Source organism: Falco naumanni, chromosome 4, assembly GCF_017639655.2.
Source record: "Falco naumanni isolate bFalNau1 chromosome 4, bFalNau1.pat, whole genome shotgun sequence".
In the NCBI taxonomy this organism is placed as follows: domain Eukaryota; kingdom Metazoa; phylum Chordata; class Aves; order Falconiformes; family Falconidae; genus Falco; species Falco naumanni.
The window spans coordinates 54822274-54849981 of NC_054057.1; the positions used below are offsets into that span (position 1 = coordinate 54822274).

At 39.1% G+C, this 27708-nt stretch overlaps 1 protein-coding gene across 1 annotated transcript; it reads right to left on the bottom strand.

Moving 5' to 3' along the window:
- Nucleotides 1-292: 292 nt before the first annotated feature.
- On the bottom strand, nucleotides 293-27347 carry ACTR3B (actin related protein 3B). Its single transcript, XM_040592032.1, has 12 exons — nucleotides 27167-27347; nucleotides 19650-19705; nucleotides 17680-17804; nucleotides 16610-16720; nucleotides 16122-16217; nucleotides 15848-15955; nucleotides 14412-14555; nucleotides 13626-13799; nucleotides 10345-10437; nucleotides 2403-2528; nucleotides 1867-1950; nucleotides 293-1257 (listed from the first exon to the last, which is right to left on the bottom strand). The coding sequence occupies exons 1-12, from the start codon at nucleotides 27208-27210 to the stop codon at nucleotides 1162-1164; spliced, it is 1257 nt and encodes a 418-aa protein (XP_040447966.1). The 5' UTR covers nucleotides 27211-27347; the 3' UTR covers nucleotides 293-1161.
- Between the last annotated feature and the right edge of the window lie 361 nt (nucleotides 27348-27708).

Below are 27708 nucleotides of genomic sequence, written 5' to 3' on the forward strand. Positions count from 1 at the left end.
ACAAAAGAACATGAGCCCATGTAACCGTACCAGAGTAATTAAGCCCTGGAACAGGTTGCCCAGATGTTCAGAGCCTCCATTCACAGAAACTTGAAATTTAACTAGTCCTGAGCAACCAGATCTGACTTCAAAGTAAGCCCTGCACCGAGCAAGAGTCTGGACCAGAAATCTCCAGAGGTCCGTTCCAACTTCAGTGTTGCTATGATTCCACATACACTGACATACAAACAGCAAGCTAACCTTGTGCGATGAAGTGGAGGAGTATGTAAATCAGACTACCACAAACGTTTGTAAAGATGTTAACAGCTTTTATTTCACTGGTGCAAGGCCCGTGCGTCATCCACCACTCACCAACATCAAAACAAAACATCATCTTCTATAAAACAGTTTCAGAAAATTCAAAACAAAGTAACAGTGGCTATAATGAACTTCATACAATACTGTAAATCACTTAGTTTGTGTCATCCAAACATGAACACATCAGTTTCTAGCATACATGGCTTGCTTGTTTGGTTTTTTTTTTGCCCCAAAAAAATACCAGCACAACTCCAATACATGCCTCACACCTGGAAATGTGTAACATCACTCCATGACATTGATAGCTGTTCGTGCTTAGAACTAATCGTCAAATCATCCTACCGATATCATAAAATACAAAATTATATGAAAAACCTACATTTACAAAGTACAGTCCCAATCCTGCAGTCTGAGCTATTTGGGCAGGTACCTGCATCCATTCCAACTCCCCTGAAGGCAATGTGGTATTTAGTGCTCCATTGCTAAGAGACTTGATTGCAAAATCAGGGCACAAGTGGGAAAGGCTTCAATCTCTCCACAAGCAGTAAAACACTGCCTTCTTCTTCTTCTAGATACAGTTTCAGTAGTATTTGCACAACCTCCTAAACTGAGACTTACCTATTTTCAATTACCTCACATTTAGGAAGAGAGAAGGATAGGCTTTAAAGTAGTCAGCAGAGAAATGGCTTTTACTGAAGTGACTTGGGGCTGTAAGTTGTGCTTTAGTGCACGGTGGTGATCCAAAAGCTTCCAAGAGGTAACCACATCTTGCTTCAGTATTTACAGTATCTGCTGCCTTCCTCTGCATTACATGAGTTTCTTCACCAGCAAGATATCAGCGATCTTGTTTCCATTAGACGAGCATTATGACATGACTCCAAAAACAGGATTATGACGACAAATACTAGGGCCATACTCTTCATAGTCTTTCTTGGTGTGACATACTTGGAAAAACTCTGGCTATGAAAGTATAAAACAAAACCCCTCAACAGCATAAGAATATATAAAGTAGGAAAACCAACAAACAAACAAATGCCTTAATATTTTCAAAAACTGCAGCTTTACGATGTGGTATTACATTTTTTAAATGGAGTAAAACGAGAAGTATTAGGATGTGAATACAATTAATCAAGAACAGTTTGTCTGAACAGAAGAGTGCTTTTAAACACAGCAATGAGAAATCCCACTTTGGAGGGGACAGGAATTACTCCCATTTTCCTGTATTTGTTTCTCTCTCACATTTCAGACCATTGGTTTGGATCCTATATTCCTGAAGTCCTAACTAATCCCTACTGCTGACTTCAAGAATAAAGGGACTACGTTGCAATTATCATATAAAAACTACTTCAGAATTGTGTCAAGTCACAATATCCTTACTGAAGTAAAGCTCCCACTTACCCTGTAAAAATTTTACTGAGATAAAAGTTGGGTAAGGATTCCAGAATGTGACACAGTTTAGGCTGTCACAATGAAAAGGTTTAAAACTTAGCACTTTAACCAAATATAGCCAGAAGACAACATAACACATGGCGATATAGAAAAGAAAGAACAATTTTGATAAAGACTTACTGTTGAAGCCAGCATGGAACCACCGAACCAAACTGCATAACGCTGCATGTGATGTGTTATCACTTGAACTTCAACTGGTTTGGGCTAAGAAAAACAGTTTGTATTTAGTTGGTTTATATTTTCTGGCAAGATACTTACAAACAGAACATGCTCAGGCCCACACATCTTCACCCTTCCATTCACATCACTATCTCACACTAATCACTCAGTTTGTCATGCTCCCTAGGAGACTAAGTCATAAAACTCTTCATGATTAGTATGCAGAAGGACACAACAGTTAAATCCCTCTTGCCTACTGCTAAAGATCACGTATCTCCTAGAAGGAAACCAGAATTGCCCTTAAAAGACTACAAGAATCTTACAGTTACTGCGAACAAAGACATATGTCATACACTGCAAGGCTACCAATGCATTTATGACCACAAACATACACACTATTAATTTTACAACACTGCATTTTCACTAGTGAGGTGAAAATTTTCAACTGTATTTCTTTCACTACTTATATAATTAATGCACTTGAAATGCTTGCTTACTTTTATCCGACCACCACTGAGCTCTTCGCTAAGCCGCAATCTCGCGTCCACTACTCTTTTCAAATCCCTTTGCAGTCGTCGTCCAAAGTCCCTGAACATCGTGGATCCTCCCGAGAGGACCACATTCTGTGCAGAAATTAAAGACACATTCTTTAAATCCATCTTCAAGCAAGTTTTGCAAAAAGCCAACACTGCAGAAGTAACTATTTGGATTGTAACTTCATTAGGAAGCTGACAATCTACACAGAAGACCTTAAGCACTGCTCAATTTCTGTAGGAGGTCCATTTTTTTTTCTCCTTAAAGAGTTTTATGTAGAACATGTTATTACAACAGAGAAGGATTTCATTAAAACGGTGAGCTAGTACCCTACACGTGCAGAGCAGCAGAAATAAGACACTACATCAAGTTTCCCAGGGATGCTCATAGTAAGCAGTTTTAGCCCCAATACCAATAAGGCTCTAGACGCATCATATTACTCTTAGTGTCTTTCAAAAAGCTGTCAAGTTTTCCAGAATTTATTTTTTTTTATTATTTTAAGAGTTAAACTTCTAACATAGCAACCAGCAAGTCCAATGATTCTTCACAAAGATACCACACCTCCAAAGAGGACTGCAGTACAGAGAAAGACACAATGCCTTTTCATTTGTCTTATCTATACCTACTTGCTTGGTATTACATAGTTTTCAGAGCAGAATTGAAAGCCTCTTCGTCTGGACTTGGATTCTAAATAGGGGGTTTAGAATGTCCCATCCTTAATTATGATAATGTTGCAGGGTCATAGAATAATGCAAAAGTCATTTCAAAGGTGGGGCAATTCAAAACAGAAACTCTAGAACATAACATCGGTGGCAGCAAAAATGCAATTCATAATCAGAAAACGAACCCCGTAAGACAAAAGTGCATGTGTGCCCTTGCATATTGATGCAATTGCAAACCAAAGTGCCCATTAGCACTTACCAATACCACTCACATGCCTTAGATACGTGTCCACAAGGAATTCAACTGAGATCAAGAGTTCATTATACCCAGGTTAAGCGATTATCTCTCAGTAATAGTTTTTGACACTACATACCAACACTGTGCAATGTAACAAAAGAATCCCTGAACCACTGCTTTCAGCCAGAAAGCCTGCACACAGGTATGCAGAGTTAAAGACATGCTTAATAAGCATTCACGCTTGCAGGGTACAGAAGTAACTGCTTGGATTTTAAGCAGCAGATTACAAGTTACAAACAAGATTTTCCTTGTTAAGTGAGAAGAAAGCTGTTTGTTTTTACAAAAAAAAATATCTCTCTGCGCATCAAAAACCATTACAGTCGGAAAAACTCATTTCTTCACAGCTTCAGATTATCTACAGTATAAAAGAGTGCATAGCAAGGCAGGTATACTTAAAAGAAAAGCACACAATCCCCATAACATTACTGAAATATTTCCCAAAAGAAAGCAAAAGGGGAACAGAGAAGAGCAAAGGAGCCATACGTATAAGCAGGAGCCAGAAACCACAGCTGGTCCTAAAATTTAAGTAGGAGGGAGATTCCCACTGTTCCCCCCCATACACAAGAACATCTCTTCCCCTGCCTCATAGTGGTCATGCACTCCACATGGGAAAAGAAAATTGCTAATGTGGGGGAAGACAGCCACCAACCTGAGTGATGAAATAGCAATTAAGGAAGATGCCATCAGAAAATATTACCCGGAGATAATGAAGTTGGCAAAGATGCTGACAGCAGTAATTCTATTAAAAGCAAATTAAACTTAAAGTGTATACTCCATAAAGTGGACAATGCTACCACTAAAAATAGATTTTACAATATACCTGGGAATAATTGTTTGAATACATCTGAGATCAACTCATGTAACTAAAGATTTAGCAGTAATACTGGGAGGATCTTTTATCATTCCAGGTTAAAACTAAGAAGTTATACTGTCCTCAGATTACGGTTATTCAAGTACTTCTAAACACTGAAATAAGTTTAACAATAATACTGGTCAAGGAGAACAGAAGCACTAAGGTATATTTGTTGAAAAGGTGAGTCATCTCATTATCACGTATCCGGACAAGCCAGGCTAAGCAGAATTTTGGATATAAGTACCTAGGTGACACCAACTGCCATTATAAGATGGTTAATTATACAGTTCACAGTTCCCCTGCTCCCTGCACTTCTTGTCAGCACTGGGCCGAATCCGTGCTCTTTAGCAGCAGGCTGCTCACATATGGGCTTCAGTAAGTTATCACAACTCAGCAGGTCAGACTTCTGCAAGGAGATCAGAAGCCAGGTAGTCCTCACTCGCAATGAAAGGGGAATCCATACACATTCCCCACTCCTCACTTACAAAAGACCCAAAGAAGGTGGGAAAAGATGGTCAGATAAAAAAAAAAAAAAAAAGCACACAACAAAAAAACACCAAGAAACCACTCCCTACAGCAAATACCTTCCCTAGAATAACAGTAATTCCAGTAACTACTTAATGAAAAACATAACAATGAAGCCTGCTAAATATGTCTGTGGAGAAAGCTTACGAGTGATGTGTGGACTTTCAGCCTGCCTGGGCATTCTCTGGCCTCTTGTCAAAAAAAAAAAACAATCAAGGAAGTTATGATTTAAGTATCTGTTTCCAGCTGATTCCTTTAAACAAGACTTCTGATCTTACTCAGCTCAAACACACTTTGGCTGGTTTAACAGCTCTAAGCAGACCTCAGGTTTCAGAGCTAACACTGATTACCATATCATCTGATGGAAAGCTCCAGCTGATTTCTACTTTGATAGCTAACTGGCTGAAATTTTGTTTCAAAAGAATGTGTTCCCTTAGAAGAGAGGGATAAAGACCTTTCCACACACCTGAAAAAGCTAACCACACTAAGTAAATAATGAACGTAGGCCATTTCTGGAAGGAAAGCGAGGGGGGCAGTGGGGGGGAGGTAAACACCACAGAGCTGGCAAGAAATTCCTCACTTCTCATCCATCCCCTTTGCTTCTCTTATGAACTCTAGGATACTGAGTTTCTCTCCATACCATTTCTGGTACTATGTACAGTGTAATGCTGCAGAGATATGAAGCCACCTAACCAAAAAAACAACAGCTACGGTAACAAAAATCTCTAAAGTTTACATTAGAATTCCAAAAAGTAAAATTAGCTTCTGCAGAGCTCATCTCCACCAAATACAAAATGCAGAACTGGTATGTCCATCTTTACACCGCATCTGGTAATGTGGCATAAGCAAACTCTCAGCTGGACACTTCAGATTTCACAGCACCAAACTAAGAAGCATCCACTGCTTTTGTGATAAATATGAACTTAAACAACACATCCGTTTCTCTTCCATCCAAATGCTAAATTAAAGTTGTTTAACGTGACACAACCACACCACCGCAGACATTTAATGAGAACAATGTATAAACGTTAATAAAAATTACTGTGGGTAAAAACTGGAATGTTCACAAGCTGAGCATGAGCAAGTGAATCAAGGTACATGCCTCTTAATTGAGTTAAAACAGGGCAAATATTTCCTAACATTGTATGGAAAGCACAATGAGAAATACTATACATATCAAACAACAAACATATTATTAAGAAGTAAATTTAGTGTGAGAAACTTTAAGTAAGTTTGACTTTTAATGATGAGGAAACAATTTCTGTTTCTTTAAAATCATCATTTTCCACGTTCATTTAAGAGTTTGAGTAACAGCAAAAGATTTCAGCACAACTTATGGTCACGCTGTTCCACAGAAATATGCCTGCACTCAAGACACAAAAGTAACCATGGAATACTGCAAATGTACTGAGCTACTGTTAAAGCAGCTAGCACAGCTAACATTACAAATTTAATTACAGCCGGGACAGGAATAAACAGGGCTTCTCCTCAGTGCTCCTGTGCTACACCAACAGTTAGTTAATCACTTGGAGTGTCCGCTTGAACCAGCAGGAATACCGTTGCTTTCCCATCTCTTACATCAGTGCCGGTATGACGCAGATCCAGTGGCCCGGCAGTCTCTCCAACCTTACCTCCCCCACAGAGCCTCCCCTCTCTCCGCTTAGTAATTACTAGCAAACGCTGTCATTCTGCTGAAGCGTAGATAAGCAAAAGTCAGTTGAACCCTACCCAGTCTTCTGGTTGGGGATACCTATCAGAGAGGAAAGGCAAGAACCGACCCAGCAATAAGCCCGCCCCCCCCGCGGCTCCGGGCTGCCCGGCACGGCGGTACGGCCCGGCACGGCGGTACGGCAGCGCCATCTACTCACCGCACAGCGCACGTGAAGCTGCTCTCACGCACCCGATGTACTGGCTACTTAAGGCAGAAGCGATAGTAAAGGAATATTTACTACTCCTTTAGCCTCCTGCACCCCCGATCTCCCCAAGCTTTAAGGATGGTTCGTTATAAGCTGGGCAGTCAAGCTCAGCCTTCCAAGGGAACACCAGTACAACAAGCGTAATCCAAATCCTAACTATCAGCAAGCTCAAAAGTTCACTATCGTCCACAACAGCCACACACCCAGCTAAAACATCTCCTCCTCTAAGGAAAAGAGCCAACATACTTAAAATCCTGTCTCCACGCACCTGTGTTTCTACCAAAAGCCTGGATGATTTATCTACAATAAACTACCACGCTTGCCAACATGCTACAGTCCCCACCTCAAGCAACGTTTTTCAGCTTGAGAAACTAGCTTAAAAGTTTGAGGTTGAGGGTATTCTAACTTGATCCACCACGATTTGCATCATGAGTATTTAAATATGCTTGACTAGGATCTTGCAGAGATATTTCTGAAAAAATTTGCCTGGTTTCAAACGTCACTTATCTCAAACTCTCTCAGCCATGTATTTCTGCCAAAAACATAGCAGAGAAAATTGAAAGAAATCGATTGTTGGGACAGCCCATGACCCTACACATCCTTTCTATCAGTAGAAGGCACAGACCTCGTAACTGTCAATACTGTTCTCATCTCCTGTTACCATCTGAACTCTTGAAGTATCTGAGGACAGACTCTGGATGGGGAAAAAGGAAGATGAAGTAGAGTGTGGAGAAAAAGTGACAGTTTTTGAATCTTTTACCAACAAAAAATACCATTTACTAGAATATCAAACAGTTTTTAGAATTTCTGAAAGCCCTTTGTCCACCTTCGAAGTTATTATTACCACCTTCACTAGGTGGCAACTTAATGTAAAAAAAAAAAAAAAAAAACAAAACAGTAGTTGAATTTAAGTGTCAGAAATTCATGCCCTAACTGACAAATGTTAGGACAAGTTTCAGAGCATTTCCAGGTTGAAAAGATATTTTTTAATAGCATCTAGTATTAAAAACGTCCAACACTAACATCTGTTGTGGCTGTACCACAGAACACGTTTCCTACTGATGCAAGCTAGGTGTGCATTAGTTACACCGTGTGTAGTAGTATGCTCATAGTAACCTGAAAGCTGGGGGGGGAAGGACTGCGTTATTCTGCAGACCATAGTCACCATCATGCTACTTCTCTCTCCCTCTAATTTCTCAGCATTTCTGTGATATCAGTTATGCTATGCGTTTATGTAAAGATAAGTGTAAGGAAAGGTGTGGAACAGTATTTTAAGAAAAAAGGAAGCTACAGAATTCTTCCAAAAAAACAGAACTAGACAAACCACACGCCATTTTTCCCAAAGAATGCCAAGGGTGATGTAATGCCTCACAGAGCCCCACAAAAGCATGACCACATTTCTAGCTGCACACAGGATGGCTCGCTTTTCAGTGGGATTCAACACACAGGAATGATCAATATTCGCAAGGATGCCAGATTATTTCAGCCATGTGGCAAGACCCAAAATTCCTGCTCTACCATTTCACCTGAGCACTCACTGTAAATTTCATTCCACTTGCTGAAGATTTGGGTTTGTTTTAAAAAAAAATATAGTCCACTTATTTCTTCAAATTTCAATGCAACTCCCTTGGTTCCAAACCCAGCAGCCTACGTCTCTTCTTCCATTTTAGCAGAAAGCAGCTCATCCCAAGCAATCCAGGACTCTCAACTCTGTGTTACAGACACAGAATAAGAATATAAATCAATTCTTCCAAGCAATCACATTAAGATGGTGTAATCCTAAGAATTAGAAGTGTGCATTGCTGGCAACCACTACACAGTTACAAAAGGCTTCATCACATGTGAAAAAATGTTTGTGCCTGGTATTGAATAGCTACAGGCTATGGGGTCTGGCTGAAGAAGTCAGTCTTCTGAAGGTCTTGCTGGTCCAAACATCAACATAAGGTAAGATAACTGGCTTCATAAGAGAAATGTTGATTAGACTGGGGAACAGGAATACTGGCAATAGAACTGAAAACGAAACACAGGACATCAAAAGTTGGGTTATGAAACAATGCTTCAAAGGCTACCTACCACATATAAACTGCAAGGATACTTGTGGGTATTTTCTGGATGAACACTGAGGAAGAATCCAAATACGTTTGGTGGAAACCCAGCTCCAAAGCACAGGGTCTTGGCTGGCCACCATGCAGCACAGTGGGCAAGTGAAATTGATAAACCACAGAAAGCAAGAGAAAGTGTGAGTGGTTTTCTGCACCTATATACTTCTAAACAATGAGAACAGAGATGCTCGAAGCTTTGCAGTGAGCTTGCTCAAAGAAGACAGTAACTATTAGCATTAATAACTACTGACATCTATCATTACATTCAATAGATAATTGTGTAACACTTTTAATTAAGCAAGTATAATGAAAAGCAAAATGGAAAAACAAAGTCTCATTCAGTGGTAAGCCAAAGGAAAGTTATTTGCCCACTGATTATGGTGAGGAAAGAGTAACTTAACCTCAATTTTTAAATACCACATTTCAGAAGCCAGTACTAACCCCTGCCCTACCAAGCAGTTAAGCTATACTGTATGGCAACTTTGGTCTTTCAGGAAAAAAGCACAGACCCCAAGCACAACCAGACACTAAAGAGTTTCCTATAACCTTCTGCAATATACCTAAGCTTGAAGCCGTTGAAGACATCTACTGCAAAATTCACCCCACATACGAGCCTGTTAAGTAGTTTAACTTCCCGTTTTAAACTGCTCCACAGATTTGCTCTGAAGCAAATGTCTCCTTTGCTATGTCTCATTCTAGATTACACAGTATGTTTACTAGACAAGTAAAACAGACTGCAAAATTGTACTAGTTATGAATTACCTTGAGATACGATTCAGTTGGAACTTAATACTCATTCTAATAGGTGAGGAAAACTACCACCTTTTACATGAGCAGCAAACTTGTCCATGCTATTACTTTACACTGTGATTTCCAAAAGGATGCTGCTGCTGCACAAGCAGAGAACAACCAGGAAGCATAGGATGTGCTGCCAATAGAGAAAGAGCTTGCCATAGGCTATGTCTGTCAGTACCAACCTTTTAATTCCTTAAAAAAATCAGTGACTGAAAGTACTCTCTGGACTACACCCCAGACAAGTGTAAGCAGGCCTAATTATTGTCTCCTAAAAGATTTTAAGCCTTCATGTACTTTAATACTGGGTTCAGTACCTGGCTAAAATGGCAGAGAGTGAACAGATACAAGTCAAGACCATGAAAAAAATAAATGTATTTGAAACCACTGCTTGATGTAAGTGGGGAGTGGAGGGATGAGACCATGATGTAACCCTTAAACAGGCGAAAGCCAAAAACCTTAATGCACAAGAACTCACATTACAAACATCAGATACAAGTAACATCCCTCTGCCTCAGTTCCTCAGGGATAATACTTACCTATGTACCAAGCCACTGTCACAGTTAACCCTTATTTAAAAAACAAAAAGCAGCAAATACCAAGTACTCTTCATTCAGAAATGGCACCTTTTTTAACCTGAACTTTATTTCTAGTCAAAGTTCACATTTCTCGTAGTGGGGGAAGTGATAGCTATGTATATGCTTCACGATGATGATAGTTTTCAAATAAGTTAAATCTTACAACAGAAAGACCATACCTTATATAATGGACGTCGAACATCAATAGGACAGTTCTGTATAACTTCATCAACTACATCCGAAATGGATTCCATAAAGTCAGGATTAGCAAACTAAAATGAAATAGAATAGGCATTAGATTTTCCACCCAAAGAATGGAGAAACAAAAAGGCAGAAGTGAGACTGCAGAGAGATTTTGTAATAGCACTTTTAAAGGGAGCAGGTACAAATCAAAGGCAGTATTACTACTGCTCACCACTTATTCTACATTACAACAAACCCACTTCTCTACACAAGAAATGAGAATTCCTTTTCCTGCTGAGAAATTCAGATTCTCTTCCTTGGTCATAAATTCACTGTTCACGATTTATGTACTATGGACCTACTACTGCATGTGACATGAGTGAGTTCTCCTGAAATATTAAACATACCGTTCCTTTGCAGTGTGGTCCTGTCTTTCCTTTTAAGTGAAATCAAAAACATCAGTGTGCTAATCAGAATGTTCCCCTGTAAAAAATGTTCAACCCTACTGAAATACTTCTGTTAAATTCCCACCAAAAAGTTGTTTTTCTCCTAAACACACAAAATCTCTAGTATTCAAAAAGGCATAAATACTCCAAGATGTTGAGTGGAAGCCCCCATCAATGCAATCAATAGAGTGTTAATGTAAATTTCTGCATTTATACATACGAGAGAGAGTTGCTAAAGCTGGAAAATATTCTTGGACTAGTGGCAATTTTCCACTTAAAACACAAGCTTTAAAAAATAAAACAGTTCATAGCCTAGGGTTTGCCCTTTCAGAGATTAAAATTTGAGAAATTAATTATTGATACATAATAATATATTATTATTTAACTTTAAAACTTTCCCAAAGGTCTAGAAACTATTTGGGATTTACAACCTAAACAAGATAAAGTATCTAACTGGATGAATAACAAAAGCCAGAACACAAGTATACATTGAACTGAAAGAGAAATTAGCAAAGGAAGTTGGCTTGGAGATCAGGAGCCATAAGAATGATGTGAAAAATCCCCAAGAATTCAAGCTAACTTCCATAGTAAGAATTAATCATGCAAGAAGCTAAAACATGAAGCCACATAAATTAAAAGAGAAGAAAGAAGCCGTGTTGTTTCACACTGAGAGTTCTCATCCGAACAAGCTACAGCTTGAAAACTTCTCCCAAAGCCCTGTATAAAGATATTGCTAAAACAGCGTGGCAAAAGGAGTAAGTAGAAATGAGAGTTATGGCATCCAAAGCACAGTATAACATGCTCCAAGAATGGGGACAAGAGAACTGACATGTGAAATTGCAGTCTGCTACCATATGGTTGGAGAATAGCAAGTAAAATACCTAATTTTAAAAGTGGAGAAATGATCTGGATAACTACAAACCCCAAAGCCTAACTTCAAGAACATTAAAGACTTCAGAACAAATTTTGTAAACTAAAAATAGGAAAAGATTACAAGACAGCTTTACCAAAGGCAGTTTTTACCTAGCTAACTCGATACCCTTTGAAGTGAGGAGTTAATGAAGTCCAGCGAGAAATTCTCTTTGGATGCAGTACGTATCATCTAGTGTTTTTCTTGTCTAGAAAGTCAGTTCAGTGTTTGGTGTTTTGTTTTTTTTTTTCAATACAGAGCCAAGAAACTATCAAGAAATGAAGAAAATGGAAATTAGTCCTTTATCCTGTTCCTAACAGTCTTTGAAGGGACTATGGAAAGAGGAACTATTAAAATGACATCTGACACGGGATTCAATGCCTCCCTGTAAGATCACATCGGTAAACAGCAGGGAGCACAAACTATTTAGCCCAGAGGTTTAATGTTGGCACAAGATCAGATGGCTACAAACTGACCACAAAGACATTAACAGTGGAATTTAGACAAAAAGTGAAAGAATGAGGGTTTTAATACTTTTCCAATAGAAGGAGGGTAGACAAAGGGAAAGTTCATCAATGTTAATGGTGGATCTTGATTAATTTTTTTAATAGTATTACAGGTTATGGGTGCCTGCAATAAACTCCATGGACTGCACAGGAATGGAGAAAACCTTTTCTGCTATGCTGTAACATATTAAAAATGGACTCTTTCCTCTCCCACAATATCACAATAACCTGAAGCTCACTCAAACTGAACTACCAAAACCCTGACAAACTAGGTATTGTAATGTTTCCCAGAATGTTACTTATGTACCACATCACCAGAAATTTCAAAGGACTTCCCTCAAGGACAAATTTAGCATCCATGCTTTAGAAATTGACTCAGTATCAGAAGTCAGTGTCCAACATTTAGATTATCATCAATGTAATGCTAGTGCCCAAAGGGATTGGCAACATAATCAGATACACAGTATCAAGGCATACTGGTTTAAACCAACTCTGAAAGAATGAACAAAAATACTATATAAAACCTGTAAGTTCAAGCAAGTTCTCAATTTTAGCTTGCCTTTAAAGAAGCAGAGGAAGATGTTTTAAATGTTACATGGGACATTAAAAAAAGTATTTGTTTGTACTGGTTTTGGCTGCGATAGAGTTAATTTTCTTCCTAGTAGCTGGTACGGTGCTCTGTTTAGGATTTAGGATGAGAATAATGTTGATAATACGCTGATGTTTTTAGTTGTCACTAAGTAGCGCTTACCCTAAGTCAAGGACTTTTAAGTTTCCCGTGCTCTGCCAGTGAGGAGGTGGACAAGAAGCTGGGAGGGAACATGGTCAGGACAGCTGACCTGAGGCAGCCAAAGGGCTATTCCATACCACAGAACGCCATGCTAAGTACATAAACTGGGGGGAGCTGGCTGGGGGAGGCCCCTGACCGCTGCTCAGGGACTGGCTGGGCATCAGTCACCAGGTGGTGAGCAACTGTATTGTGCATCACTTGGTTTTTCATGAGTTTTATTCTTCTCTCTCTGTTTTCTCCCTTTCATTATAATCCTTCGTAGCAGTAGCAGCAGCAGTATATTTTACTTTAATTATTAAGCTGTTCTTATCTCACCCTACAGGTTTTACCTCTTTTCCTGATTCTCCTCCTCATCCCACCAGGGGAGCAGGGCGGGGGGAGTTAAGAGAGCAGCTGTGTGGTTCTTAGCTGCCGTCTGGAGTTAAATCAAGACACTGCCGGGCTCACATTCTTCTGTGCTTAAATTCTCTGAGGCTGCACGGGGCTCACAACCGGGAGGCTCCCTGAAATCCTTACTTCCACCTGATGGCGCACTGGCACCAAAAATGACAGTGCCTCCCTTCCCCCTCTCTTCACTCACATAGTAAAGTTTCTATAACTTAATATGGCTAATCCCTATTCTTACCTCAGGATGAAAGAAAATTTCAGGTCCAAGGAACCTTTCATAACCGACATCTATAACAAACTTGGTTTTGTTGATTGCATTGATGCCAGTATACTGTTTGATCCATTTCCGAGGATCTCCATCGTACTTGGCAAATTCTTTCACTATGTCAGGGCAAATGTAACAGTACTTCTCCTGTTAATAAATACCATCCATTTAAAAATGTCAAAAAATGATTCCATCATTAAAGCATAACGCAGTCAAAACACAAGAATTCTCACCCAAATGACTACCGAAGACTCAACCCTACAAGACAATGCACATTTTTTTGAATTTGTGAAATTCCACTGAAATTCAAATTCATTGAAAAAATGAAACTTGTTTCAAGCAGATCGCACGCTGACTCATCTAGTCTCTCTCAAAATGAAAACATCACAACCATTAGGTCTGTGACAACAGAGAAGTTTAATGGCAAGCCTTCGTTGCAAGATCAGACCCACACAATCACCCTACTAATATTACATACATTTATTTTTTATTATATTAAAAAGCAAACTTTAAAAAAATCTAAAGCTTAAAATGCTGATTTAATCTGCAGAACATACTCACTCTGAACAGTCTAGCATGAAGATTTTCTTCCTCTTTCTCCTTCCCCCACACTTGATTGGATAAACTAACAGAAGCTTGCGTAATTACAATACACTGCCTACATTTGCATTTTTAAGAGAGCCACTGGCAACTTACTAAAGCCAAAAAATTAGCTCAAGTTTTATTTATGTATTTATTAAGAGATAAAGAAGGGTGTACCTTTATGGCTTTTGCTGTCTCCAGAGATTGTTCAGGAGGAATTCCCACCTCCCTTTCCCTCAGGAGCTGTTGGATAAAGTAAGTAATATCTCTACCTGCAATAGGAATATGTTTGATGCAACTTCCAATTACGTAGCCTTCTGCCTATGTAGGAGGAGAGGAAAAAAAAATACTTAGGGAAAAACCTACCATGTATCAATAATTAACAACAAAACTAACACTCATTTTTATAATATTCTGTTTTCATTTTTAATTAGAAGTAAAATCTTGAAACTGTATAATTACTCTAAAAATGTGCAACCCACTGCAAAGTGGGTATTATTTTTATCTAAAGACCTTGATTTCACATATAAAGAGATATTATCTAATAGATACACAAGTGATAAGACAAAAAAATCTTGCACATATTAGAAGACAGTCTGATCAGACGGTTTCTTTTAGGCATAATCTGAAAAACAAATGTAACAAACACATCACTTGTGTCCTGTTTCAGAGTGAAAATTAATAGGAAAATGTATAAAATTTATTAAAATTCTCAGACAAGAAAACCAAAATTAAGTAGTATCTAATTATAAGCACAATAAAAACCTAAAAACAAGAAATCTCTTTGCTGAATTTTTTTCAAGACACATTTACTGAAAACAATGATACCACATTATTTCCTCCCTTGCTTTTTTTTGTTTTGTTTTGTTTGTTTATACTTTTCAGAGTTTCATATGGTAAATGCTGTTTTTTTCCCCAGTATTTCCCATATGAAGAAAATACTGAGACCAGGTTAATACCAAAATGCAAGACAAAGTTAAAGGGAATCAAATTTTCATTTCTAAAATAACTGATCATTCAAGCATACTATATGCTTCAGAAATACACGAAATGACATCAGCAGAACAGATGTCAGCATGCACAGATAACTATATTTTTAACATCATAACTTAATTAAGCTGTATGAGATTAACCATGTGTATGAACATGCATCTGTACAAGCTTGTACTCGTTTCCACACAGAGTTCACTAACTTCTATGGTACAATAAAATCATATAAAAAGCACATGTTATCAGCTATATTAATCAAAACGCAGGACATCAAACAGTTAGGACATTTCTTGTCAGATGCTGGTGGCATGCAGGAGATCCAAAACTGTGATAAACATTATTACTAAACTAAGAAACCACAGTAACAGAAGGCAAGGTTTTACATAGAAATAGCCTTTGAAAGATGGCCTGACAGTTCCTTACTTGTGACCTTTCTATAATCTGCAAGCTACATCAGCTGCATAAATAAGCTCACATAATACATACTTTTCAAAACATCTCATACAACCAAGCAACACTAAAAATTTAAAGTTTCATTTCACACTACTTATTTAAATTTATAGTAAACAAACCCTGTAATTGTCCAAACCACTAATAATTTTAAATTGCACCCTGCTACCTACCACAGGAATTACGTGGGTCACTCCATCACCACTATCAATGACAATTCCAGTTAAAGTACGTTCTCCAACCTGCCGTGACGTCCAAGAGGCTGCTAAGGCCAACACTGCCTACATGAGAAAGCGTTTATATTTAGAAGAAGGCAGAGTGTGCTAATTTACAATCAGTAATATTTACAAACAGAAAATACTGTTTCAAACATTTTAGATGTGTGCCTACGGACTATACATACTGCAGCCATACTGTTCTTTAGAAGTATGTATTTGCTTTGTTCACCTGAACAGCAATGTAAAGTCCTGGTATGTTAAATGATTCGAACATGATTTCTGCAAGATACTCTCTGTTTTCTGGTGTGTTCAGCGGAGGCTCTGTCTAGAAGCAAAAAAAAAAATTAAAAGGGAGTTTTGAAAAAGCACCCCAATAGAGTCCTAACAGTTCATGCATTGATTAGCTTGGCATGGTAATCAAGCTTCTAAAATTCTCAGTGCACTCAAAATAGAAAATTTCAAACAGAATTTAAACTAAGTGACTGAAGCTTTTCAAAACCAAAATCCAACCTGTAGCAGCATGCATCGCAAAATGAACAAAGTTTAGTTATAATGCAGCTTCATAAATTACATTTTTCTCCCTCTTTTCACTGCTCCCCCCAGCTGCTGAAGAAATAAAAGACAAAGAGAAAAACTCTCCAACAGAGCCTTGTGCTTGCAATATTATTTAGTTATCCTCTCACAAAAATATTTTCTTACCCAGCCTCATTAACTCACCATTAAAAAATAGTGATCCTCAGGTTCAGCTCGTAGGTATTTAAAAATGACCTGCTCCATGAATCTCTCCATGAGGTCCCAGTCTTCAACAATACCGTGTCGTATAGGCCACTACAGCAAGAAAACTTGTCAACACTCTAGGCCACACAAGGATAAACAAACCCAGACATAGGAACAGCCTAAGTCCCCAAACCCTTACATCTTCCGCAAGAATGAAAACACCTCATCTCATGGTTATCTTACCAAATACTCCATTTTAATTTTAATTTAGAGGTACTATGAGAAGTTATCTCCTGCTCCCAGGTACTTCAAATTGTGATTCTATCTTACAAGACTAGAAGCCAGAATCCAGACTCTATTCCTAATACTGCTATTGCTCTATTGCAGCACTGTTTTAATCTCTTTTTGTATAAATTTTATCATTTATAAAGTTAAGAATCATACTTTATTTCAGTACACCTTTCAATCCATTAAAAAAAAAAAAGACCATATAGGCTATTTTAAATTAAAATTCTCGCAGGGATAATGTTTACATTCTGTTCAACGTTAAGAACACAGCTGACATTTAAGTAATACAGTAGGATGTATAAAATATGATTTCTTCCACATAATTCATAAGCTGGTAACATTTTGTAAGCTCAAGAAGTCCTTTACTAAAGCATGGAAAATGTGATTCACAGAAAAGCTGCATTGAAGACAGCCCTCCACAAAACAATTGTGACATTCCTTGAAGCAAAAGCATCCAACACATTCCCCAGTTCATATGCCGTGTTGAGAGGATACACTTTTAGCAAGATTTTAAATATTCAGTGTTTATGGCTGCACTGTATCAATGGATGTTTACACAAGGGTTCAAGCACCAATCATGCAGGACAGCACTACTAAAACAGACTTTTTTTTAAAAAAAAAAAAAAGGTAAACCCATGAACCAAATCAGATGTTTTTTTTAAAAGCAACAAAAAAAGTAAATGTTTTAAATGGTTATCAAGAAGTTTATCAAGAAGTTCTAGAACATTATATAATAAAACATGAAAATTTGGAAAGACTTCTTGAAAATACTCAATGCTTACCTTTGTAGCATAGGTAGGTTTATCTATGGCTTCATCTCCTATGAAGAAGTCCAGATCATCAACACCTTTCATCACCCTCCTCTGAGCCTGGTCACCTACTTTGGCTGATTCTCGGATTGCAATACCTTAAAATAACACACACGCCCCAAAATGAAAACAAAATTAAAACACCTAAATACCATGCAATGAATATTTATTTACTTCAGGATTCTTTTCCAGAAATAAAAAATCCGGATATAGAAAGCATACTTTGCAGAAATTATGTAAGTGATCTACTGACAAGCCAATATAGCAGAGTTCATTCTCACTGTGTCACACAGGATTCTGGTCACCCATCCCTCATTCATGTAAATAACTCTGAGGAAAAATACATAGTCTTAAAAATGTGTTCTGTTCCAGACTACAGCAGTCACTAAACCTGTGCAAGAGCAGCGCTCCAGGAAGCAACATGATTTTCTGAGTTTCAACCCTAGAGTCAAGAGAAAGAGCACAGGTGGAGAAGAAAATAAACTGTACTTCAGAAAAAAAGTATTGGAGTCATTATCCTGGTTGGTGAGAAGGAGGAAGTGGGGAGGGGAGAAATCAATTTCCAGTGCTACGAGAAATCTTTGGAGACACTTATGCTTCCCATTAGCAAGCTGCAACTATCACAGAAATTATTAGATGATGGCTGCTATAGGCAAGAAGATGAGACAGCAAAAAAAACAAATCTGGGGCAAGCTATAAATAAAAATGGAATAAAGCACTCTTAAAACATAGCCTTATTTATATACAGTTCTCTTTTAATGGGTCATAATCAGGATCCAAATAACATACAGTAGAAAACGCAGACAGGCATCATCCACAAACACACCAAATACCATCAGTGTCAAAGAATTACTGACAGGCAAACAATTCTTTTGGAAACACATCTAAGCCCCAACAAGTGTATAGTTTTACTAAACAGGATTTATAACAAATTCACAGGAAATTCCTGCTATCCAACTTCTTTAACATAAGGCATTTAAATTTTTACCAGTGGTTTAGGTTATAATTTTTTTTTAAATAACTTAAAATAGTAAGACTGTAACCAGTACTGCAGCTACATCTGGTAAAGAGCATGTCCCCCTCCCCCTCCCTGGCCCTCAATGACCTTTATTATTTCTTTATCTTTCTACCTTCTACTGTGAGTAGCTACAAGGCAGTCTAGATGCATTAATAAGTAGATAATTGGCAAAGCTTATGAAAAGTAAAAGGCAGTGTTTAACATTAAGTAGAGATAAGCATGAGATAACAGATGACATTATAGATGCAAATATGTAGTCAGTGCTACTATTTATAATTACATATGTAGCATGTGAGAGAAACTATTAAGACAACAATTAAAATCAAGAACACCAGAAAGGTATAACATTTTAAACAAGTTTAACATACAAAAAGAAATTCAGAGTAAATCTGCTCAACAAAACATGTTAAATATGCAAAGTCATTTTAATGGATAAACACACACCCAAAAAACCATTTTCTAATAGGAACAACTTTCTTGAATATTAAACTGTCTACAGTCCCAGACAATGTAAATAAGGCAGACACCACCTGCACTTTAGTGCTTAATTTGACAGGAAACCTTCCCCAGATTATCCGGGCAGTAACCATGGTGTCAGGTAGACAGGAGGTAAATTACATTCTGTCTACTCAAGAGCCCTGGCAGAAAAATAATGGAGATAAAAAGGAAATTGGACTAGAGTTCTCTTCATCTTTGTCATAGCAACCAAGAGCTGATTTAAGGAGCAACAGCCCTAGCTAACTGCAAACAAGGAGTTCTGTTTAGCTACGCTGTAGCCAAAGATACTAACGCAATGAGTATCACTTCCCAGAGAGACCAGGGGCTAGGAAGGTGGAGCTGGGAGTTGGAAAGCACATCATTCCCTCATGGAGGTGTTCAGTGATAGCAGCGTACACTACAATTTGGAGGACAAAAGTTTACTCACATGATGGGATAATGAACTGAGGTTCTGTATTTCCTGCATAGCCAAGTTTCGTATACCTAGAAAAGAAATGATCAAGAAGTTATTAGATCCATTTAGACTATGGGAAAAAAAAACCCAAACACTTTCAATTCACTGCAGCTCTTAAAGCGAAGGCCAAGCAATCACATACCACATCTACATTTTCTGGGTTATGCTTTCAAGTGTCATCCTGCTGAGAAGAAAGCTCAGAAGTGGTAAATATTTTAAGGGGTTATTTATTTTTCAAACACCTTCAGCTTACAAATTTTTGTAGTATTTGAAAAGTGAAGATTCATCTCTTACTTTCTCAACCTTGTTGACCAGCTCTGACAAAAGACAGGCAGGCCATATTCCACCCTTTGGTAAAAAAAGGGCTGTGCAGATCTCATCTTTCAGAAAGCTACCATGACCAAAGATGTCATTAGACTTTGCATATCTGTTTAACATTGTCAAACATAGGAAAAAAAAAGAAAGTGTGTCTTAAGTAGAAACCACAGTTGAGAACTCCAGTTGCAATCCTGATACAATTCCCTTTTGTGCCTCACACAAACCACTCTGTCACAGGTACAGCATCTGTGTGTGGTAACATACATACTACACCAATGTATGCATTGATAAAACGCTTTAAAAACGGGCAGCAGATGATATAAAGCATTTTCCATGTCTTTCAATATATATGTAATATATATTTTAACCAGCAAAGGATGAAGAGAAAAAAGCAACTTGTAACTTGGGCAAGAAAGAAAGAAAAGGAATTTTCACACAAAACCTAAAATCTCTGCATGGTGTTACTCGCTGGAAGCTGGTTCAGGTCTTCAGCAACTAGAAATAATTAACATCACACACCATAAAAACCAGCTCTAATTCCGGGGGGGGGGGGGGGCAGGGGGCGGGATGGGACACAGACACGACAATCACACACACACACAGAGACAGAAGGATACACAACAAAACAAAACACAAACAATTAAGGAAGAAATTCAAAAAACAGGGGAAAAAACCCAACAAAATTAACTTAATGGTTGCAGAAACTGAAGTCTTTCTCCAGTATTGTAATTACACTGGAATAGAAGTCCAATAAACAGCATGATTTGAGGGAAATCAGCATTACTCACATCCATTTTTACCATTAGAACTTAAACCCATGAAATTCTTAAAACATCCTACACTCAATATTTGCAAACAATATTATACCATCGATAAAGCAGAGAGTTGCTTCTTCATTAACAGCTTAAACAATAAGTACCCCTTTATGAGAGCATTTGGTATAAAACCACTCATTAAGAGTCAGTTTGCTTAGCTAAAGGAATTAAATCAAAACTGATTCAGCAATGACCTCAGAATTTAAATACTGTATTTGCAACATCTCTTCAAAGCTATAGCTTCAACAGACTTCAAATAATAGTTTAAAAAGCCGTTTTCCCCAAGCATAAAAAGACTAGGACTGTGTTTTGGGGGCAAGGGTTTATTATATTTTTAATCATCATTGTATGGGCATATACTTTCAGCATAATCCAAAATGTTTATGCATACTTTCTGTGACTCTCAAAAACTTATAATCAGGACATTAGACTGATTTGTAAGAAGGCCATTACTATTAAGAATTCTTCTTGTGATTATTATTGCACAGCTTCTTCCCCTTTTAGAATGAGGCTTACATAGAGAATATTATTAAAATATAACAAGCAACAACAGGAGCTCCACTGGGATTCAAGATGCATTACAGGATACTTCCTCTTCATTTCTCTCTCTGAAATGAGTTTTTCTCAAATACACATAGTGAGGACCAAGGAAACCCTTTTTGGATTCAAGAGACCTAGTTCTAAACCTTAGAAATGGCAATCAGGCAGACACCTCGTGAAAACAGCCCTTCAAACCCCAAAGACAGAAACCAAAGTCAATATATACATATACATGAATACACCTAAGCATGTAAGTATGCACATATACTTTTTATACAACTTACATATATGTGGGTGAGCATATATATCTATAAAATTAAAAGGTTCCTGCAATATAACCAGAACTCATTTCTTAAATTAGACTCTGGCCAAGAGTTTAGTTTGCCATTCCCCAGCCCACCCCCAGCTACACACCTGCTAAATTCATACCCATTTATTAAAAAGAAAATACCCTCTACAAGTTAGCTTGGGCTATCAGTCTGCAATAGCTTTATCTTCCCTCTCAAGCAGGGATCAGATCCCTTTACTACAATAACTTATAAAGTTACCAAAGGCCTACAGCTCATTATTTTACAGATTTATTTTTTCACTAGGTGAATTAATCCCAGTTAAAGCTACAGTATAAGCTTATTTCTAAGTATCAGTGAAAAAGTTCTCTTCAAAGAACACATCTTACAGAAGAGAACATCTGGGAAGATTTCTTTTGCATGGCACTAATCCATGAAGGATTAATACTAAATATATTAATAACTAAATTCTCAGTTCAATGTTAAGGCAAGGAAAACAAAGGCTGTTCAAAAAATAAATATCTATTTAGGATCAAACAAGAGATAGACTCTAACAAGCTGTATTTCAGGTGTTGTGAGAAAGAAACTCAAACTACTCTCAAAACCGCTGAGGAAGAGAAGGAAAAATGATGTGGTTGCACTTCCCTCTCTTACCCAGTAGCTTATTCACTCAGGACATGGCAGATTTGGTCCCAGATGTTTCTTCTGCCCAGCAGGACGCAAACACATTCCACCTTCCAGAGCCATACCCAGGAGTACATTAAAGTGTTTGGGTGACCCACTTCCAGGACCTCCTACAGAAATTTTTCCCTTTTATACAAGATATTTAAATATTCATTGACCTGAAAGGCTCTGGACTTAAACAGTTAGAGAGGTTACTACCTGGTCTCGAGTCCCTTCTCCAATGAATATTTAAGCACCTAAAACATGGGTTTCTTTCTCCTGGGTTACAGCCTAGCAGACTAATGGTAACGCAACATCTTGTGATCTGTAAATTGCAGAGACAGCTGTAGGGAACATGTAGATAATCAGTACTCCAACTTAATTTCATTATAGGTAGCAGATTTATTGCCAGTGAGATGGGAACCTACCGGAAACTCTCCAAAATACAGGATACCAGAGGCTGCATCAAAGATTAGTAGAAAACTGATCCAATAGACTAAGACTATTTCATGCAAGTGGATTTGGAGGATCTACTCATCTTTTTTTTTTTTAAAAAAAAAAGAATCACTGGAAATTATACATTGTTGAAACAAGGAGTTTCTAAAAATAGTGTTGTCTCCTACATACTATTTTTCCCAGGTGTTTAGTTAGTACACAAATCAGTTTCACTAGCTTTTGCATGAGGAATAGGTCATCCTAACCCTGTTCTCTTCTGAAGTCCTACCATGGAAAGACAGAAAAAAAAAACCACTTATGTAGGAAGAGGCCTGCAAAAATATACAAATGGACGAAACTTGGAAGCAGATGCTGCACCCTCAACCACTTTAAAGAGCAGAGATATGTTTTGGAAAATTACTAAAGCACAAGAACAACAAAATTTAGGCATTTACATTCACAAACTCAGGTAGTTGCTTTAGCCATCTCAAAATACCAGACATCCAAATTTTCTCTGGACCAGTATGTAAAAGACCAAAGCCCAGCTGTGAACATTTTAGCATTTCTTCAATTTCTTTTGCTTTTTGGTTCAGGATCTTTAAAACAATGTGTTACACCCACACACACAAAGAAAAAAAAAAAAAGCTCTGAAAAAATAGATACAAACTGACTGAAAGCAGCAAAATACTTTAAGTCCTATAAGCAAACAAAAAATAACCTTTGTAAAGAGAACACTTTCTCCGACAGCAAAGACACTACATAACTAACAGTTATTACTGCCAGAACACCTCTGATGCAGTGCTGCCACAAACAGACTATGCTATCATTATTAAAAATATGCCTGAGAAATTATAAAGAAACAAGTTCTTTATAACAATATGGAAAGGTACTTATGAAAGAAGGATGTGATGAAGGAATATGAATGAAGAAAGAAGGTATGAAGGAGGAAATATCAAACAGAAAAAAATATCATGTTTGCACAATTTACCCAAAAGCACCAGCAGCCACTATAAGAATAAAGTGTACATTAGAGCCAGTGGGTTTTTTTGAGAGTCTAGCACTTTACAGGACTGAAGCTTGTGATTATAAACAGCAGTTAATTAACTCAGGCTCCTTGGATCCATAACAGCAATTACAATAATGCCTGTTCACAAGCCTCACATGTAAGAAGCAGCGGTAATACTTGGCTAAAGCAACTCATTTAGCATCAGAAATATAGTAAGAGAGGTAAAAATAAACATCTTCTGAGGTTCCAGCTATCTTTAATAGCCCAGCAACAACAACAAAAAAAACACCTAAAGCTTCAAGTTTTAAGATAAGTCCAGCTCACTTCTCCCAGAAATCAAGCGTTTACCTCTAAACTCACCAGTAAGATTTTACCAAAGTAATTTTTCTTTACTAAAAGAAAAATTGAGTGACTTCAATAAAATACACCCAAAATAGAAGTACTCCTTAGCGACTGCAAATACACACTCTGAAGGGGAGAAAGATATTTTAAGACAACTTTGTTCTGCACACCCACCTATTAGCATTCTGAAAATGCCAGTTAATAAAACTAGTTACAAAGTTTAAAGCTACTTAAAACAGCAACACCAAAAAGGCCTGGTAGGCCTTAGAAACTAAAAATAGCATGCCCTTCTCCACAAAAAGACTGATAGCAATGTGTAAACTGATCACGAGGAAAACCTCATGCAAGGAAAACGAAGATGTGCATCAAAACTGAAGTAGGACAAGTTATTTGCAAATACTAATGAAAAGATGATAGCAAATTAGTATCACTTTATGCAAAAACTGTGACTAAAGAGTGAGCAGTTTGACAAAGGAAGTTCAAGTCATCTATCCAATAAAGAAATGTTATCCTGTCCTGCTACAATGATATGTTTCTCATTGAAGGTCTATACCAATTTTCCATGTATCTGTCATTGGGTTTTTTGAAAAATTCCATCATTTTACAGGACTGAGGCCTATGGCTGCAAACAACAGTAAATTAAACCAGGCTCCTTACACACTAACACCAACAGTCTTTTTACAAACTTCTTAAATCCCCTTATGCAAAAAGAAGGAGGATTAGTGCCTGGACAAAGCACCTCATTCAGTACCAGGCATGTAAGCAGAAAAATGTATTTTATATAAACAATGTTCCACCATGCACGTCTGCATATACCTTTTCCTTTCCACTATGCTCTCCCAAGTTTTTCATCTGAAAGCCTTTTCATGAATAATTTGAATGAATTGTTTGAAGCTTGTAACCCAAAGTAGATTCATTCTAACAATAAGAAGGTTTTCAGCCCACACAGAGGAAAATTCCAGAGATTGCGTATCAATGAGTCAAGCTACTTCTTCTGGCTGCTTTGGTTCAAACTCTCATTTCTTCTTGAATTCTGCAAGATAAGTTATCTCAAATGCAGTAATATCTTTACTGAAAAGCCTTACACATTTGAGTGCCCTGCAGCAAAGCCAAGCAAAAGTCCATTCAGCAGAGACATTGCATCGTCTCATATGATTTAAGATCATCTGGAGGCATGGAAATGCAGTCGCATCATTTGGGGACTGTCTGAACCCTTCCCAAAACAAACCGATATACAAGCCCCCATACACAAATTCCACCAGTTTTACTCATGCAAACACTAAATAGATTTTAGAAATTCTACTTAAATTATTATTTCTCTGAAAGGACACAATAAGCCATTTTCTGTCCTTATTTATTTTGTACAACTGTTGGCCAACAATATCTACTGCTAGTGCAACACTGCAATCACTCCACACACTGAGAGGAAAGGAGGTCACCTGCAAAAGAAAGATGTTGCATTTTATGCATTTTGTAGTTTATATTGTAGCCTTTTTAAAGGCTACACCTAGAGATCCCCATTTCTCTCCTTGAAAAACTCTTCAAAACCGTCAAGTAATATTCCTGTAACACCAACAGTTCTGTGGAGAACAGGTATTTAAAATATCCTCAGCAAATAATCAGAAGGAACCTGGGAATCTACCAAAGAGTATCTAACGCATAGGCAAAATTATATGCAAGATGGAACCAACCCAGTCTCTATTCTACTCCCAAACTTTCCAGACATGGACTCCAGTACTCCCCACTAAGGGACAGAGCTGATTTCTGGTAAGATAAGGTATAAACAGAAACAAGACAAGGGACCTCTAAAAGTATTGTGACAGTTTAATACAGATGTACTTCAAAATACGAAACACTTTTTCAGGAAAAGGCCGTGTGACACCACACCACTGAAAAAGTGATTCCTCTGATTAGCTAAGGGGTCAGGATTTTTGGTAGGTTGGTCTGGGTTTGGCCTTTTTAAGATGACTCAGGTTTGGAAATTTTAAAGGTAGCTTTCCAAGCATTAAAGAAATGGAAATAGTGCTGTAAATTCACTGCTGGGAAAAGGTCTATTATTGCAATAAATTAATGCAATCGGTGACACTGAGGCAGGGCCTGACAAGTAAAGTTACTGGCTGAATAAGTTACTCATGGACTGGAGTCTCCTCTCCTCTTCAGAGCTGTCCATAACTGTTGGGCCAAAGGAAAGATATTAGCAAAAACACCACACGTTCATTATCACCTTCATTACAGCTCCCTCTGACACCTCCCACACCTGAGGCACAGCAGAACTGGTCTATCCGATGATGAACGGGTCTTCTCTAGCTACAGACAGGTAGGAAAGACCTGTTCCTGAACCACCCAAGCACAGCCTCTGCAATTTAGATTCGTCTATCTTTAAATACCTAAGTTACAAAACTTGTGGTTTGGCTAAATGTAGAATAGACCTCACACTGCTCTGACAAAGGTGAAAAAGGGATGACCTAATGACCAAGAAAAACCACTAGTGTAAGTCAGGCAGCTCCCATCTCATTGCTGCCCAGAGGTAATGGCTGGAAAGGTTCAAGGAGATGGACACGCTGTCTAGAGGCACAGCCAGATGCCATCCAGCTGGAAACACCTGGCCCAGGTGCACGGAAACGCCGCAGCCCAACAAGCACACCTCACCCGCTGCCGGACCGGCCCCGGGTCACAGACCCCAGGCACGCGTGTCCCCGCTCTCCAGGCTGCCGCTTGAAATACCCCATCCCCAATTTTAGCACTTCAATCATGCTATAGTTGAACATCAGAGAACACGAGCAAAAATTGGACCCAAGAAGAGAAAAGGGCACATGGAAACACACCGCCCCCGGGGCCACACGGCTGCCAGCGGGGAGGAAGGGCAGCAGGAGGGTGCTGGGCGCAGGCCCAGAGCCGAGGGAGACCCTCCGCCACAGGGGCGACAAGCCGAGAGGGGGCCGCGACGCAGCGAGGCCGGACCCGTGAGAGGGGAAGGGACCCGCCGCTGGGGGCCCGCACCAGCGGCACGGCGGGGACGCCCCCCCCCCCCGCCTCCCTAGAAAAGGGACGGGCAGCGCCGGTTCCCCCTCTCCCCGCACTCACCCGGTGCCTCCGTCTATCACGCAGGGGGGCAGGTAGGTCGCCATGCTGGGGAGCCGGCAATACGGGCCCTACGCCACCATCCAGGCCGCCGTCGCCGGCTCCCCCGGCGCGGCGCGGCCTCACTGCATCGGCGGCGAAGGGGCGGCGGGCACCATGCAGCCGCCTGTCAGCGCCGCCCCCAGCGCGCGTGCGCCGCCCGCCGCCCCCACGTGACGCGGCCTCCGCCCCGCCCGCCCTGCCGCCCGCCATCTTGGGCCCGGGCAGCGCGGGGCGCTGCGTGCGGCTCCGGCCGCTGGCATGGGCGCAGGGGGCGCGTGGAGAAGCTTGTCAGAGGTCGTGTGTGGCCACAGGGTCGTAGCCTTGATGCCGGACTCGCTTTCCGGCTTTCTGAAGGGCGTGCCTTCATCCAGGCTGGTGCCTCGGCCTTGTCAACCAGGGCTGGCTGGCCAAGATGGGTTTCCTCAGTTTAAAAGCTTCTTAAAAGCCATGTGTGTCTACAGGGACACAGTGCGGGGGGGGGCGGGGGGGTGGTGGAGAGAAAG

Excerpts from the sequence above, each read along its gene's own strand:
- ACTR3B (XM_040592032.1), bottom strand. The coding sequence starts at position 27,210 with ATGGCGACCTACCTGCCCCCCTGCGTGATAGACGGAGGCACCGG. Across the intron at positions 13,800-14,411 it reads AGACAGCAAAAGCCATAAAG|GAGAAGTACTGTTACATTTG; the intron begins GTACACCCTTCT and ends ATTTATTAACAG. Across the intron at positions 1,951-2,402 it reads TCAGTGGTGGTCGGATAAAA|CCCAAACCAGTTGAAGTTCA; the intron begins GTAAGCAAGCAT and ends TGTTTTTCTTAG.